General features: G+C 39.7%; 1 protein-coding gene across 1 annotated transcript in view; it reads left to right on the top strand.

The window, feature by feature from the left end:
- Hsd17b12 (hydroxysteroid 17-beta dehydrogenase 12) overlaps positions 1-16,598 on the top strand; it is a 127,052-nt gene that overhangs the window by 87,147 nt on the left and 23,307 nt on the right. The window contains exons 5-6 of the mRNA XM_029468199.1: positions 5,966-6,030; positions 6,843-6,887. Of these exons, the coding sequence (XP_029324059.1) occupies positions 5,966-6,030; positions 6,843-6,887 (110 nt within the window). The remainder of the gene's footprint in view (positions 1-5,965; positions 6,031-6,842; positions 6,888-16,598) is intronic.

The following is a 16,598-nucleotide window of genomic DNA, read 5'->3' as shown; positions in this document are numbered from 1 at the left end:
TTTTATGTATGCCAAATCTTACCTAATTTTGTAATGAGCATCAGTCACGTGGCAGTTTGTAATTAAAGAGAGAAAGGTATGTGCTGTTGCCTTTGATTCAATCTTAATTTTTCAATTTCTGATTAAAGGCACTGCAAATTTAAAGCCTTATAAACTCTCTTTTATTTGGAAATTGCTACTTACAAGTGTATGAAAACTGTAAAGTTTGCAAAATGTTTTACATCGTGTTCCAAATATCATCTGTCAGTGTATGAACATGTGCTAGCTCCAGCAATATGTTAAGACGGCAAAAAAGGAAATTTCTTTTCATCTCTGTCACTATCTCCCTATGACTGTGAGACTAGGTCTACTGAATGCAGTGAAGAGGGCAGAGGAGGTACTGGATAAATCTAGCCAGTATGAACCTGAGCTCTGCCTTCTGTTTGTATAGATACTGGTCATATATAATAAAAGCAAGATTCTTGGTATTGGGCTCAGAGTAGGAAGGCAGTAAATATGTGTTGGATAGATGGCCACATAACAACAGCTTCTTCTTCATTTACTGACATTTTAACCTGCTTCCAACAGTGGATTTGTGACTATATCCTTTGTTGAAATGATTGTTCCTATTTCACATATGAAGAATAGTGAGGAAACAGGCTTATTTTATGTCCCAGTTGTAGCAGCAGCAATGATTGATTAGGGCTGAACCCTGGCTCTGCTGAATTCTGAGGTCTGTAGCCTTTTCCAGTTGTACTTTTATACTGCTGGAGGTTGAACTCAGAGAGCCCCACACACACACGCCAGGCAAACACTCTACCATGGAGGTCAAACCCCAACCATTTTACAAAAATGTAAGACAGAGTGTGTTATTCCCCAACACACACACACACACACACATGCTCACTCCCCGAGTCTTTGATACGTTCACTATTTCAGAAGTCCACATTAAAAAACAAAACAGAAACAAAGTTTATTTTAAAATACAGTGACATCATTGTTCAAAACAGGCTTTACTAATGAGTTTTCCGTGCCGGGACTGGATTCATATGTATAATTATGAATGTGACTGAAGTGTAAGCTCATCCTTTCTGCCTTGTTGTCATGAGAAGGAAACAGAATACTTCATGTTATGTGATTTATATTTGGAAGCCCAGCCATTAGGCAAAGTATTTTTAAACCGCATTAATTTCTTATGTTTCTGCTTAATGTAAAAAATGAAGCCAGTTGGAAGTGGTCTGTGTGGAGTTAGTGCATGAATGGATTCTCATTTTCTAGTAATTTATTGTTGTGTGCTCCACCGTCATGCCCAGCCCACATCCCAGAAGTCTGCTTTTCTAGTGACATCATTCTATCTCTAGCAACTGGCTGTGATAGCGAATTCTATCCGTGGAGATCGTAGCACATGACCTTTGAAGGAACAAAATCTTGTTTTGATTTAGAGAATGAAATGTGGAAATGATTTTAAGTATTAGATCATTTAAAATATTAATAAAACACCCAGAATTACTCTGGATTTTTCTAAGTCTTCTTTCTCAGTGTAGCATCACGTTGACAGTAGTATTCTTCGTGGTTCAGAATGGACCCTCAGAGTGCAGCTAAGAGCTCCCTGTCAGTCCTCCTGCAGTGACCCACTCCATAGGTTCATGAGGATGGTATCTCTGCCCACCAACAATGCCTGTCTGTTTCCCTGTTCTTCTTGGTCTGCTGTACTTCTGTTCCCTCTCAGTCCCTGTTCCATTGGGCTCTGAGATGGTTGGTTTCAACTGCCAACTTGATGGGATCCAGAATCATCCAGAAGAGAAGCTGACAAGCCTACTCTTAAAGGATTATTTAGCCTCTGGGCACTCTTGCGGGGGGGGGGGGGATGGTTAATTGAGGTGGGAGGTGTCATCTGAAAGTGGGTGGCTTGAGTTCCTGGGGCAGGGTCCTTGACTGCTTAGGAGAGAGAGTGAGGTGAGATGAGCTCACCCTGCTGCTTCCTACCTGCATGCAGTATGGACAGCGGCCTCCAGCTCTCCTGCCTCTGCTCAGTTTCCTGCTCTGCTGGAAATGACCTAAAACAGTGAGCTGAAGTGGATCTTTTCCCCCCTTAAGTTGCTTTTTTTCAGGGAGTTTTATCATAGCAATGGGACAAAAATAAAGGGAGAGAGGGAGGGAGGGACGGACGGACGGATGGACAGAGGGGGAGGGAAGAAAGACAGGTTTCTGCAGTCTTAGAACCTCATGGAGTGCTGGGAAAGTTCTCTGTTCAAGGCCTTGTGCTGATTACTGGCAGAGTGAGAATTCTGAAGTTACGCAGTTGCTATGCCTTGCTTTCTGAATGAGATGATGTGTTCATTACTAAAGGAGTTCTGAAGGCCCTAGGGGTAGGAGCAGCAATGGTTTCTGGAGGAAAAAGCTACAAAACTCACTAGCAGTGCAGTTTTAATGCTGATTAAAGATACTACCGGTTAGAAGAGATGGTCAACTTTCTGAATAAAGTTAGAACAACTTGTGAGATTGTTTCTCTGGATCCTATGTGGTAATACGTACATAAAGCAATGACACTGCTCACACCCATCCTGAATGAGATTAAGCTGTAGTGGGAGTGCTGCCATCTTCCACTCCTACTCACAGCACTCACCCCTCCCTCTCCCTTCAGACAGTCACCGGAAGCTTCTGATCTGCTATTTGCCTATTGCTGTCACCTACTGTCTCAAAATAAAACTGCAGTGGGTTTGCCTTTTTTCAAGAAATTCCCAGTGTTGTGCACTTCCTGAAAACAGTTACTGAAGAGTATAGTTGAAGTGTTCTGGTTATGTCATATGATACAAACCCACATGTTTTGCTGAAGCAAGACCTGTGGGAGGACCCGTGATGTTTGGAAAGAGAATAGAATGTGTTTGCTTGAATTTTTCCTGATCTTCATTTCATTGAGAAAGGCATGGCAGAGAACTTCTGGCATCCTGGCTGGTCCTGGTTGCTCCAGCTGACTAATTTGGATTTGGTGGAGGCCTGGCGGTTTCTGCTGGATTGTGCCACTACTGCTGGTTTGTGTTTGGTGTCCTGACACTACTAAACTTGACTGCTGGCATCTTGACAAATGGATATTGGAATTGCCAAGAAAGAAAAACTACTTCTAAACAGGCCCACATCCCCTTGTCCTATTTACCATCTTTTATCCCCTGCCTTTGGACAGTGGACTAGAAGGAGGGTTAAAATGTTTTAAAAACCCATATTTAAAGTAGTTTAAAAACAACAACAAACAAAACAAAACTAAACAAATCTAAGCCTACATGTATTGGCACTCAAACTTTTCCTCAGAAGACTTAATAGTACAGTCTGCTAAAATGACCTGATAATAAAAGTAGCTGGAGAAATGGCAGACAGGTTTGTTAACTCACACATGTACATCAAGAGCCACAAGTAAGCAATCAAAGTCAGATGGTTAAACCTCATACCCTCCCCACATGACAAGAGTGTAGGAAGAACATAGGTAGTTGTAGGGAGAGGGAGGGGTAGCAAATGATCTTAGAAGTGATTAGTACAGAGAAGAGATAATGGCTTGTGATAAAAGTCCTCCAGCCTATAGCATGATGCCTGATTTCCAGTCTCATCTGTGATTGGAGCTTTCAGTAAGAAGGTAGAAGATGACCCTGCCCACCTTTAGTGGATTAAATCTTTAGTGACTTCAATGTAAAACTTAATCCAGAATCTGCCAGTTCCAAAGTGCCTTGAATATAGAATTTCGGCATCCAAAGGTGCTGTCATTGGAGTTACTATGTGCTCAGAGCTAAAAGGAGCAACAGTTGTTCACAGCACAGAACTGATTACTCCCTGTGAATGATAGCCAGCCTGGATTCTACAGCAGAAGATGCACTCAGGAAAGCAGACAGGGCTGGAGTGTCCTGGTGCCCATTGTGCATTTGCCAGCTTGAGTCTGACCTCTCATTTTACTCATCCGTTTCACCAGCTTAGACTTGACGCTCTGAAGTCCTGTTCTAGCTTTCACAGTTTTTATTAGCCACTAAACACCATCTCCCTACATGAGAGTTTATTGCTTTGGACTAAAGAGCTTTGTTTTTTTTCTTATGTGGCACTGTTGGATAGATATCCCCATTTTCATTGTGTGAGCAGACAGCATTCCTAGTTTCATTTGCTCACTTAGAGGCAAATCAGAAAGCTGTCTACTTTAATACTTTATCCAAAGTATCACTCCCCAGCTTGCTGAGTTATTTGTGTGCTTCCTCAGTTCAATTTTGTGCTTATAGCACATGCTAAGATCACAGATCAGCTGTTCTACTTTAAAAGTTCTAGATTTCAGAACAATAATAAAAATAGCCCACCAGTTTGGGCTCTTAAAAGATTTATAATTAACTATTTAATAATTACAAACTGATTAAACTAGAGTCAACTGAACTTAAGGCCTTACCTTTGGTTATTTGGTTTAAATTTTAACATCTTTTATAAATGTGATTGCTGAGACACTTGGTAGTGGGCAGGATAAGATCAAAATAAATCTAGACCTGCTGTTACTGCTGTTTAGATGTTTTCCCTCTTCGGGGGAGCTTGAAACCTGTGATTGGCTTTCCTGCTGAAACCATCCTCACAGAAATTTTGCAAGGAAAACCTGAAGACTCAGGGTCAAGTGACAGACTTAGTTAAATATAGAAAGGTATTCCATTCCTTCCAACTATTAATTTAGTTAGTCTATTGGACAAAGTACTCCTGTTAGGTTTATCTGGCCATAGCAAACTGACCATAGTTTTGTTATTTTCTTGTAACTGAAACTTTTTTTCCTAGTGCTTTGGTTTGGTTAAACAAATTGCTAGTAGTGTTTTATTATTGTTACTACTGATCACTTTTCCTAAGTGATAATAGAATCCTTTTCTTTCTTTCTTCCCAGATGAAGGTATATAGCAGTTTTAATGATTAGAGTTGAGGCTCTTCTGAGTTTGAATTTCAGCATGATTTCTCCTGTGGTCTTGGGCTCCTTTTAAGTTCTGTGGATTTTAGTTTCTAGGGCATAATTTAGAAATTACCTAATCGGCTTGTCATGGCAGTTAAGTGTACATTAATAGATAATGCAGTTTGTGAGTTAATTAGTTTATGTAAAGTCAGGGATGTTTTATCCATTTGGGAATGTTCCTTATTTTGTGTTTCTTTGTCTTTCTGGGTCTGGAGAAATTGCCTATAATGGAGTATTCAAATATAAACCTAATCTGTATAAGTGTATCAGTGCCAAGCTGAGGTTAAATGATTATGCGGGGAGGGTTCAAGGTAAGCTAAGATATGACCTCAGCATTCCACAGATCATTTATCGGAGATACTTGGTCTCGCCTGCCCTCCAGGCTACCCCAAGAAAGCCTTAAAGTCTGGCTCTCTAGGAGTAGACTGTCCTGACTCTGGACATTCTATTATGAATATTGATTGTTTGGATTGGGAACCTTTTTCTTCCTAGTAGATAGTAAATCCTGTGATGTGAGAATCCTTCCCTTTCCTTCATTCTAGCAGTGCATGTTTGACCTACAAGCATGTGGCAAATATTTGTCACATGACTGAGTAAACTCTTATATTAGCAGTTAACAGGCTGAGACGTAAACTGGACATGACTTATTTAGGTCACACATTTTGTGCCATGTCTATAACTAAAACCCAAGTTTCCAGTCTCCTGCTCTATATACTCTGTGTTCTTTCTACTACCACATGGAGGAGTGATTGGCAGTATCAGTAAATGACCAGTGTAGAGGAAGAACACACATTCCAGAGGGCTAGTGTGGACAGGGAAGGCGTGCGGGTGGTAAGTACTGAAAGGCTCCATGAAGGAAAAGCATTTAAACTGGAGTAATAAGGATTTCATATATAAAGATATAAAAGCCACACCTTCGCCAGGAATTATATTTTATGCGGTTATATATGTCATTTTAGTTTCAGTAGGTATATCTCAACATTTCAGTACATCATTAAAATAAATGTGCTAGCTAATTATCTTGTCTTATTTCAGTGAACAATGTGGGCATGTCATACGAGTATCCGGAATACTTTTTGGAAATTCCCGACTTGGACAACGTGAGTCTTTCTTTGTTTATTATGGTAGCATAGTGAAAGCATGGCCGTGTCAGTAAGGCTGGAAGAGTGATTCCAACTGAAGGTCAAAGTCCAGCTGTCTGCTGTTCAGAGCTGGCTCCTGTGAGGACGAACCTAATCCGAGCTAGTGTTAGTTTATTCACCCTTACATGTGAACTAGGCAGCTTCATAGGAATGCTGGAAGGACTGAAGGCAGCAATGTTTATGATGATGTCATTTAAACAGTGCCAGGGTCAATAATAGCTCTAATTTCATTTTTATTGTTTTTGTTTGATTAAGATAGCTCTATTTTAAGTATTGGGGCATCAGAAATTAGTTTAAAAACTCATAAATATGTTAATATGTAGCAGCATAGTTGATTCAAGTACCCTAGCTTTACCAAAATGAGAGCTACAGCCTTAATACATGCATAATCCTTTAATGAAAGCTAAGAAGTTACATCTCTGAAGGACCATGTCAGTTTTTTAAATCAATTGAAGCTCTTAGTTTCAGTCATTTCCACTTTCTCTATTAGTTGAGAGGAAATTCCTAAGTGTTTTATTTTGGATTTAATGTGTCTCTTCACGTTCAAATTTGACTTGCACATCTGCCTTATGTTTTTCATATTCATATTAGTTACTGCTTTCATTACAAATACAACACCGAGAAAAAGCTGACCTCTACCTCTCAACCTCAGCTCTATTGCATTTCCAATTCCTTGCAATATCTCTAGAAACTTCAGGTGTGTCACCCTAAAGTATATTTGTAACATCATTACTTTCTTAGTGAACTTAAATTATCCAACTTTTTTGCAGACCATCAAGAAACTGATAAATATTAATGTGCTTTCCGTTTGCAAGGTAAGCAGCTTCATTATAAATCTGTCATCTTTTTTGGCTCTTTCTACCTAAAAACACTGATATAGACTCTGTTGGCTCATTTCTGTCAGCTCTTATTTACCATGTGTATTTCAAATGAATATGGTCTATCATCTCCTTGTCTCCAAGAAGTAGAAAGAGCTGACCACCAAACACACTTGTCTTAGCTTACTTTCTAAGAATGTAACAAACAAGTCTCGCGTGTCTTCTTATGTACATTCAACATGGTGGGTAACAGGACTACAAAACCCAGCTCAGGTTAAAGGCTGACTGACTTGAGCCATTTGCTGCTCATGGCTGATTTGTTTCCATTTTGACATACATAGTAATTCACTGTTATATGGCAAGGCAAGATTCTAGAAGCCAACGAGAGTAATTTTTATTAGCCATACCTAATAACCAGTCAGAATAGCTTAGCATGGTGGCAGACGTCTTTTATCTCAGAACTTAGGAGGCAGAGGCAGGCAGGGCTCTGTGAGTTCTAGGCCAGCCAGGACTGCAGATTGAGACCCTGTCTCAAAAAACAAGTGAACAAAGAAACAACAACAAAAAACAAGAGCAATACAAAGGCATCTGGCTTGTTCATTATTTGCTAAACATGTGTTATATTTGTGTTACTCGTGTATAACACAAGATTACATGATGACTCTGCTGAAAGGAACAATAGCTAGATAGTAGATGCATCTAAGCTCTGCTTGAACGTGAGCTTTAGAAGTTACTGCTGAGGACAGAACAAACCATGGGGAAGGATTGCTAGAAGCTGAATCACAGAGTCAGACACTTTAAATTTGAAAATTCTTGCAGAAAGCCACTGCACTTATAATAACTCCTTTATATACGAGCTTGTTTAAGGAAATAGCTTAAGTCAGAACTCTTCAAAATAAATATAAATTAATAAGATAAATTATACACTAGATGTTTAAATAAGAACTAGATGTTTCACTTTGCGGTGGGCTCCTGGTGTTTTTCTCTATTATTGATTTTCAAGAGAAACTGTCCCTATGTCTTTCTGTTCTGAGAGAAATAAAGGATGACCCTTACATGGCCGGTTCAAGTCCAGAACCTAGTACACTGGCCTGGTTTTTTTCATGTCTGGCTTTGCTTTTCCCTGGGTAATGTAACTAACTATTTGGATGTGTTAATTCAGCGCTTACAGATAGAGAACATTGGATAGCTTGTTACTTAAAAGCCACCTCAAATGTATTATGTAATAAAATGGCAAATATTTTTGTCAAATAAATATTACACTGTATCTTCTTCCTTGTTATGAATCAAGGTGTCTGTGGTTCCCCTCCTCCCTCCCTCTCTCCCTCCTCCCTCCTCCCTCCNNNNTCTCTCTCTCTCTCTCTCTCTCTCTCTCCCTCTCCCTCCCTCCCTCCCTCCCTCCCTCCCTCCTTTGGCTTTGGCTTTTATATAAACTGAAGTTTAAGTGAGCTGAGGAATCACCAGTGGAGGTGTGAATAGATATAGAGCACCCACATTTGTGAAACTGATGTTTTTAATGTAGCTAATAGGAATATATTATATAATTTTAAGGTCATTTCTTTACCAGATTTATATAAATGTTCAGCCTCTAACAATATTTATCGGATTTCAGGCTAATTAAGGAACTACCATTTTCTAGCCATTTTAGTCTTGGGGTAAATTACTTTTCACTTTATTTTCATCTGTAAATTGAAGATATTTCTCTTTACCTCAGTGACTTGTTTGAATGAAACAAGGTAATCTCTATAAGATTCAGAGTTGGGAATGCAGCTCAGCAAGTAGAGTTCTTGCTTAGTAGGCATGAAGCCCTAGGTTCAATCCTTAGAACTGTGTAACGCTAGGCATGATCATGTGTGCCATAGGAAGTGGAAGAAAAGGCAAGAGGATCAGAAATTCAGGATCATGCTTGGCCAGGCTGTACTACCTGAGACCTGGGGTAGAGGGTCAGAGAGGAGAAAAGAGACACACAGAGGGAAAAGGAGTAAGGGTGGGGAGGAAGAGAGCAAGAGAGGCTCTAAAAATGTTATTATTGCTATTAAATTCAAAGTTGATAAAAATGTTTTACTAAGTACATGCAATAATGATTTTATTTTATTTTTTAGAAAATAAAGGTTTTAAATAAAGATTTATGTAAATTCTGTTGTATATCCTAAATTTCCTTTTAAAATGAACGATTTTACTGTTACTCTGATTTTTTTTTTTTTTTCCTGGTGTATCTGGCCAAAATGCTTGAAAATAATGAGTGTTAAGACAGTGAGGTGTTTCGCAATATGTTGTCCTAACTTAATGAGAAAACCTTGTTCAAGTGCTTAAAGTTTATGTTGCTGAGTTGTTAATACTAGCTAGCTGTAGGTTTGTCTCCTTCTAACTCCCATTCTTCATCAGGTCGGCTGTGTAGGGTTTTACTCTGGATCCTAGTCTTTTCTCTTACAGTCCTGCTTGCCAACACTTCATTGTTGGCCTTGCTTTAAAATGCTGGCCTCCTGTTTTCCCGCAACATGAATTTTTGGCTGGCCATCTGTAGAATACTAAACTAATAATAAAAGGCCAAGGTCCTGTCTTTAATCCTGGAGCTTGTCCTGCTCCATGGCCACAGACCATGTCCTTCTCACAGCCTCTTAGCACAGATCAGCATGTGATCCATCTCATCCTTGCTTAAAGACCAAATAGTGCTGGTGTGTGTGCATCATGGATAAGATAGCACAAACCCCACAGCTCTGCGAAGTAGCTAGCCCATTCTTAAAGTGATGGAAAACACTAGAGGTCATTATGCACATCTGTTAATCCCAGGTCTTGGAAGACTGAGGCAGAAGAATCAGGAGTTTGAGGCCAGCTTGAGCTACATACTGAGCCCCTGTCTCAAAAAAAGAGTGGAGAGGAGGGTGTGTGTGTGTGCATAAGAATGAGATACTGTTCCTAATATCTTAGTGTATCATACAGCTTATCTCCCCCTCTTCATTCTTCCTCCTCCCCTTTCTCTCTTTGAATTGGTGTTTATAAACTGGTTCCTATTAGCTGGCTTCATAGACATATATGCTCATTTTTTAAATGCTTTGAGACATACCAAAGGGACATATCACCAGTAGAATATTTGAATGTATGCTTAAAAGTTATACAGGCCTTTGGTAGGCCAAATCCTATTTTAAAAGCACTAAGGGATTTTACTCTTTAAAATACTTCTTCAGTAAGTTGAATAAGCATCCTTTAGTCAGTCTTAAGCATGGATCTAAATTTACTTGTATCATTGTAATGTAAACTTTGAATGGAAAAGCAATTCAGAATTTCTGGTTCATGATGTCATCAGCCCTTAGAGCATGGTGCACAATTGGTTTGGTTTGATGTACTGTGGGTAGGATCAATAACATAACCTCTGAGGCACCATGCAGATGTGAAAATGGTTTAGAGCAGTGAGAGTGGTCGATGAACTGTGGTAAACCAATGGGCAGAAGATGCCGTGAGGTCAGGGTTGTACAGGAACTTGAGTATTCAGCATATAGAGAATGGTAGAAAGCCTGCAGAACCTGGTATGTATGTGAGACAGTACTAGAGGAAGAACGACATGGCAGTCGGTATTCTGTAGCATGTGTGTCCTGTAGCATTCTATACATGTAGCTTATGTCTACTGAGGAGGGGCATTCCCCTAGGTGAAGCTTTATGTGTGATACTCCTGAGTTTAAGCTTTTCTGATGTGATTTGTCCCAGACAGTATTTTGATGACTTGTACCTATCATTCTTTAACTGATTGCATTTTGTTGCCAAACCCAGTGATTGCTGGGAACCTTGGGGTAATAAAGGGAGATGGAAGCTGGTCTGGCTACAGGCCCTTAGGTTTTATGGTGGTTGGGCATCAGGGGAACTGAGACACAGGTGTCTAACCTGAAGTTCCAGTAAATGTATTAAGATTTTATAAGAAGGGGAGCAGTCTCTCTTTACCCTTAGGTTTACCTGATGTATGTCTTCACCAAATGACATGCTGGAGAGTCAGGAGTGTACCAGGAGATGGTGGTGAGATCAGCCTGCCCTGTGAGATAGGGTCATGCTCAAAATTAAAGGTAGAGCCCCAGCATCTTGGTGACAGGCCATGTGCTTCTTCCCTGTGTGAGCAGGCCAGGTGTTTGTAAAAGGCATGAAAGCCCCACATTATAATAGTAAAATAATCCTGAACGCAAAGGGATTTCAGGTTATCACAGATAAACACAGATAAAGAGATGATCCAGGAGAATATTAGGGAAGAAATATTAATCAGAGCAGTTGTGTCCTCAGACTCTGGGTTTTTTAATGTAAACAGGTTTCTCAAGGTACTCAACAATCTGGTTCTAGCTGAATAGTTCACTTTCAAAAGATTTATTGGGGGGTGTGTGTGTATGTATGTATGTATGTATGTGTCCCTGCACATGTACCTTATGAGTGTATGTGTACCTTATGAGTGCAATAATCAACAGAGGCTGGAAGAGGGTATCAGATTCCCTGGCACTGAAATTATGGATGGTTGTAAGCAACCAACCACGTGAATGCTAGGAACTAGACCTACATCTTCTGCAAGAGTAGTAAGTGGTCTTATTCACTGAGAGCCTCTCCAGTCCTGGTTGCTTCACTTTTGAATCTTGTCCAGTGGTTTGGGCTTTTTTTTTTTTTTCCATGTGCCAAAATTCATGCATGACTGGAAATCTTGTCTTATTAGAGCAAAGGTCTGTCCCTTCTAGAGTAGATCAGGCTTGGAATCCTGTGGGCCCATGGCATACTACATGGCTTCTCTTCACTTTGCAGTTCTTAGTGTTGAGCTGTCTACACAGTGTGGGCATCATGAATGTTGACACTTGTCCTCTGCCTTATCCCAAGTGCACAGCTGATGGCTTTTCTACAAACAGATGAATGCATTTTAAAAATTAAAACTTGTCGTTCTTTAAAATTACAGTGATTCTAAGTGTGGCCCTACAATGGTAAATGTGGATTAGTTGAAGTAAATTGGGAGAATTCCTTGGGTCAGAAGTTACAGATCTGTGGCTGGATAAGGACTACCAGCTTGTGTTGGTCAATTCTGTTTTAAAAGATGAAAGTTTCACATTCAGATTTATAGCTTCTCTTGGAAAAAATCTGAAAATCATGTGATACAGACCTAAGGAACTGAAAAGCAACTGAGTATGTGAACCCGGGCTCTCTAGCCCCTGCTGCTCTCTGCTGTTTGAGCAGTGCTTCTAGGTATCTGAGTGTGAGTTTCTCGCCAGGTGATTCCAAGTCTTTGGTCTACTCAAACTTAGTGAGCTTGAAAGATTGGATTGGTTTGGACCAAGTCAACCTCCTGTGTCTTAGTCCATTTGCAGCTAATGTGACAAAAATACCTCGGACTGTCGGATATAAAGAACCAACAAGCATCTCTCACAGTGTGGGCGGATGAAGAGTTCAGGATCAAGGTGCTAGGGGGAAAGTCAGTCTGAAGAGGGGCTGTTCTCATAGCTGGTCCCTGGTACCTGCAGTGTGTTTCTGCACATGGTGAAGGGGAAATGAACAGCTTTATCAGATCCATGTCCTTGTGGGGTAATTAACCATCTCCCAAAGTCTCCACCTTTAGTGTGCTATTGGGATTTCCACTTATGAGCTTTGTGGGGCACAAGCATTCAGATCATCTCCCATTCCTGCTATTCTCTGAAATCCACATAGAACCTGAGAGAGAGCTCTCTCTCTTTTAGATGAGTGCTGTCAAAACAATATTGCTTGATCTGCCTGCTGCCCTCAAAGCACTTATTACATACTTTTGAAAAGCCAAGTTTTCTCCTTCTGTGTCACCGTGCCTTCATTGTAGGTGGTTAGCAAAAGTGCCTAATGCTGTGCCTTGCTCACGATGTGAATGCTTGGTTGAATAGTCAACGGGTGGAAAGTACCAAAGCATTCATTTTCTCTTTCTTGCATGGATATGCCTCTGGCAGATGACACGGTACCAGCAGGGGGAGCCTCCTGTTAGCTTGGAAATCTACAGGGAGAGTTTTGTTCCTCAGTTTAATTGTATTTAATTTAGGAACTTGCTAGAAAAGTATCCTCATATTCTGCTTCCACAATTTAAGTTAACTTCAGGAAACTAAGAAATCCCAAGTAGGATGTGTCCTTCAACACCGATTCGCCCATCTACTGCTTTTCTGGGTGAGGATATTCGAAGTTAATATTTAGTCAGTTCATTTTGAAACTAGGACTACCAGCACATGTTGTCATCTGCCACTAAAGTTTTTCAAGTATGCAGTACATTCAGCCCTTAGGGATGGCAATAGCAGGCTGCCTCTGACCCAGCAGAAGCAAACTTTCCAAACATGGGGCAGCACTTCTTCCACGCCTTCTTCTGAAAATAAAGACACCCTTGTAGATTGGGTTTGGGGTTCTCTTTAGCTCATAGTGAACCTAGTTTATAGGAAAATGTCTTTTATATGTGTGAAAGCATGACAGGGACTTGAACTTTCTCTTTTCAACATCTGTCACTTTTAAGAAATTGTCACTTTGTTTTAGGGGGAAAAGATAATAGAAGCACTTAAAATACTCAAACATTGTACCATGGAAACACCGGATGATACTCTGTTCGTTCCTCTTAATAGTCTTTGTTTGGAATGTATAAATTAGGGGCTTAGGTTTGGCATCATTAATTTCTGTGTTTTGGAAAGTTTTTTTCTTTTCATTATATTGTTTTAATATGGATCATAGAATGTATTGGACAAGGAAAAGCTTTATTTGTGGCCTGGGGCAACATTCCAATTTAAAAGAACTCTTGAACTTCCTCAACAACTTAAGCACCATGAAAAGGCAAAGTCAAATAACATTGTAAGATCTCAGAGTGCTCTCAAAACTATGTCTAATTAAGTTTTCCACCCTTGTGCAATAAATAGTTAGCTATACAGGTGAGATTCTAAGAACTTCTAATTAAGCTATGTTCTCACTTCCTCACCTCCTTGCAGCTCAAATTATACTGTTTGCCAAAGGAAGTGTGTGCTGTGTCATTCTGGTGTGGCTTCCAGTAGTTTCTCAAAAGATGGGGGAGAGGCCATTTTAGAACATTATTGTTACTTCTTTTCACGTCTATACTATGATTGATTTTAAGATGTCTTTATTTCAGTTGAACACTTCGTGTTTCAGATTTTGTAAGAAACTGTTTCCTTCTAAACTGTATTGGCTCCACTTCTCAGTTGCCTAAATCTAGACTTGATTGATTTCAGTATGTTTCTTTGAGGTCTGAATTAGGGCAAAGGTGAACCTATTGGCCATGGGAGATATTCTGACATTGCTCATGAAAAACCTGGTTTCTGGAAGCTGAGCCTAGATTCTGGGGTGGCTTGTTCTGTTTACTTCCCTAGTCACAAATAGTAGTGACACAGATCTTATTGAATCAAGTATCTTAAGTTTGACTGATTCATTATTTTCTTGAGATAGGTCCTTGTTATATAGTTTGGGCTGGCATGGAACCTGGTGTGGACCAGGCTAACTTCGAACTCATAATCCTCCTAACTCCTAACTGAGTACTGTGACTAAAGGAATGCAGAGCCTTGTCTGGCTCTCTTCACTAGAGCCTTAGAGCATTATAGCAGTGTTGGAACAGATGACCAAGTACCAGAAGTTATGTGATAAAGAAACGTGTAGATATCAATTTTCATACCAAAGAGTAGAAACACCTAGCTAGGCCCCTGGGTTCCTTCTGTCATCGGTGACTGCCACTGCAGAAGTAAAGGAGAGGTACTCAGAGTAGGCTTTGACAGTTTTGTTTCTGTTCCTGGTTTTGTGTTTTTGTTTTTGTTTTTTAAAGAAATAAGTTTGTGAGGGCTTTGCTAATTATAAAAGCATTGCAAGATTGTTGCCAAAGATATTTGAAAACTATATAAGCACTAAGAAGAAAATAAATTCTGTGTAATCCTGGCAACAGATGGCTACATTTTAATACATTTTTCAAGTATATTCTAGGCCAGGCAGTCTATTTTTGAGTTATGTATCTCAACTAAATGATTTAATAATACTGTGATTTTGTATGAGGTAAATGAACTTCATATTTTTTTCTAACTAGAATATACATATCTGAACCAGTAAATCTTTACCTGAAAATGGGTATGTGGTTTCCTCCGAGGAATTCTGATTTCAGCTGTTATGAAGCCATTCATGTGTCTGTGTACATTTGTGTACTGTAGGTCAGCTTGCCTATGAAGCGTTACTAGAGCTACATGTGAGATAACAACGTAGATTAACTTTTTAGACTTTAAAGTGTCTTCATTTTTTGTGGTGTGGATTAATGAAAACATTACTAAAAAAAAAAAAACAAAACTCGTTTTTTGCTGCAAACTTTGAAATTCTCATTATGATAAAAGTTCTGTTGTGGTGGCTTTGACCTGCGTGGGGGAAAACTGTCTTAGTTACTTTTCTGTTGCTACGATAAGACACCATGACTAAGATAGTATTAGGGCCTATGGTTCCAGAGGAGTAAGAATCCATTATGGTGGGAAAATGTGGCTTATAGCTGCAGGCCTAGGGCTGGAGCAGTGAAGTCTTAGCCTAAGAGTTTACATCTTGAACCACACCCAGAGCAAACTGGAAATGACGGGAGTATTTAAGCCCTGAAAGCTGCGTACAGTGTGCTACTTCCTCCAACAAGGCCATCCCTCCTAAACCTCAAACAACAGCACCACCTGGGAAGCAGTTATTCAGTGCAGGAGCCTATGGGGGACATTCTCCTTCAAGCCAGCACAAAAAGGAGTAAAAGTTGCTTGCTGAGCACTTGTGGAGGCTGTCTGTCTCAGGTGAGAGGAAACAAGCTTAGAGCTCGTTTATTGCTACTACCTACCTAATATTCTTAACCACCAACCTCACAGTTGTAATAATATCATTTTAGGAAATATGTAACTTCCTGGCATAGTAATTATCACATGCCCGTGGCCTAAAATTAGCATATGATTTAGCTCCAGAAACACCATCTGAGCTGTGAGATGCAGTGCAGATGCACAGTGAAATTTCATGGCAGTACTCGATATCTGAGTATAAATACCCAGATATCAAGAGCCTAATCAATAAATACACAGTGAAATGGGATTAACAACTTAGTTTAAATGTCCTATGTAAGTGTGATGCTAAAGAGAATTTAATGTCAACACAGGGAAATCTGTCTACTTATATGTTGAATATTTTAAAATGATGTGTAAACACATGCCCAAATACAGATGGCCTGGAGTTGGATTTAAGACTTAGAATTTGATTATCAGGAAAGGTATTAATGAAAACCTTAGTTGTTTGTATAAAAACATGAAGAGTTCAACTTAACTTCCTGTGGCTTTTCAGTGTTTTTCCTGGTTAACTTTTTAATTTTTTTAAATGAACTTCCACTTCCTGGCACCCAGAAGTAAATATGAGAATAGTGAGCCTTCAGAAGGACCATCAATCACTTTTACCTGTAAAGGTTGTGTCTTTGCTGGTGCGCTGTCTGGTCGTTAGGTAGTCAATATGTACTTTTGGCTCTTTAACAACGAGATACCCAAAGCATTATTATTCTTTTGCCTTGAGTTTCTCAAACCTTTCATTTTAATTTATATTTAGAAAGAATATATTTGGTTATGTCAGTACATATAAATTCATCAGAAAGGCATTTAAGGCCGGACGTGGTGGCGCATGCCTTTAATCCCAGCACTCGGGAGGCAGAGGCAGGCAGATTTCTGAGTTCGAGGCCAGCCTGGTCTACAGAGTGAGTTCCAGGAC

The sequence above is a fragment of the Mus caroli genome, chromosome 2 (genome assembly GCF_900094665.2).
Source record: "Mus caroli chromosome 2, CAROLI_EIJ_v1.1, whole genome shotgun sequence".
NCBI classification, from domain to species: domain Eukaryota; kingdom Metazoa; phylum Chordata; class Mammalia; order Rodentia; family Muridae; genus Mus; species Mus caroli.
The sequence above is the reverse complement of the archived record's forward strand: the minus strand, read 5'-3'. Positions and strand labels throughout refer to the sequence as shown.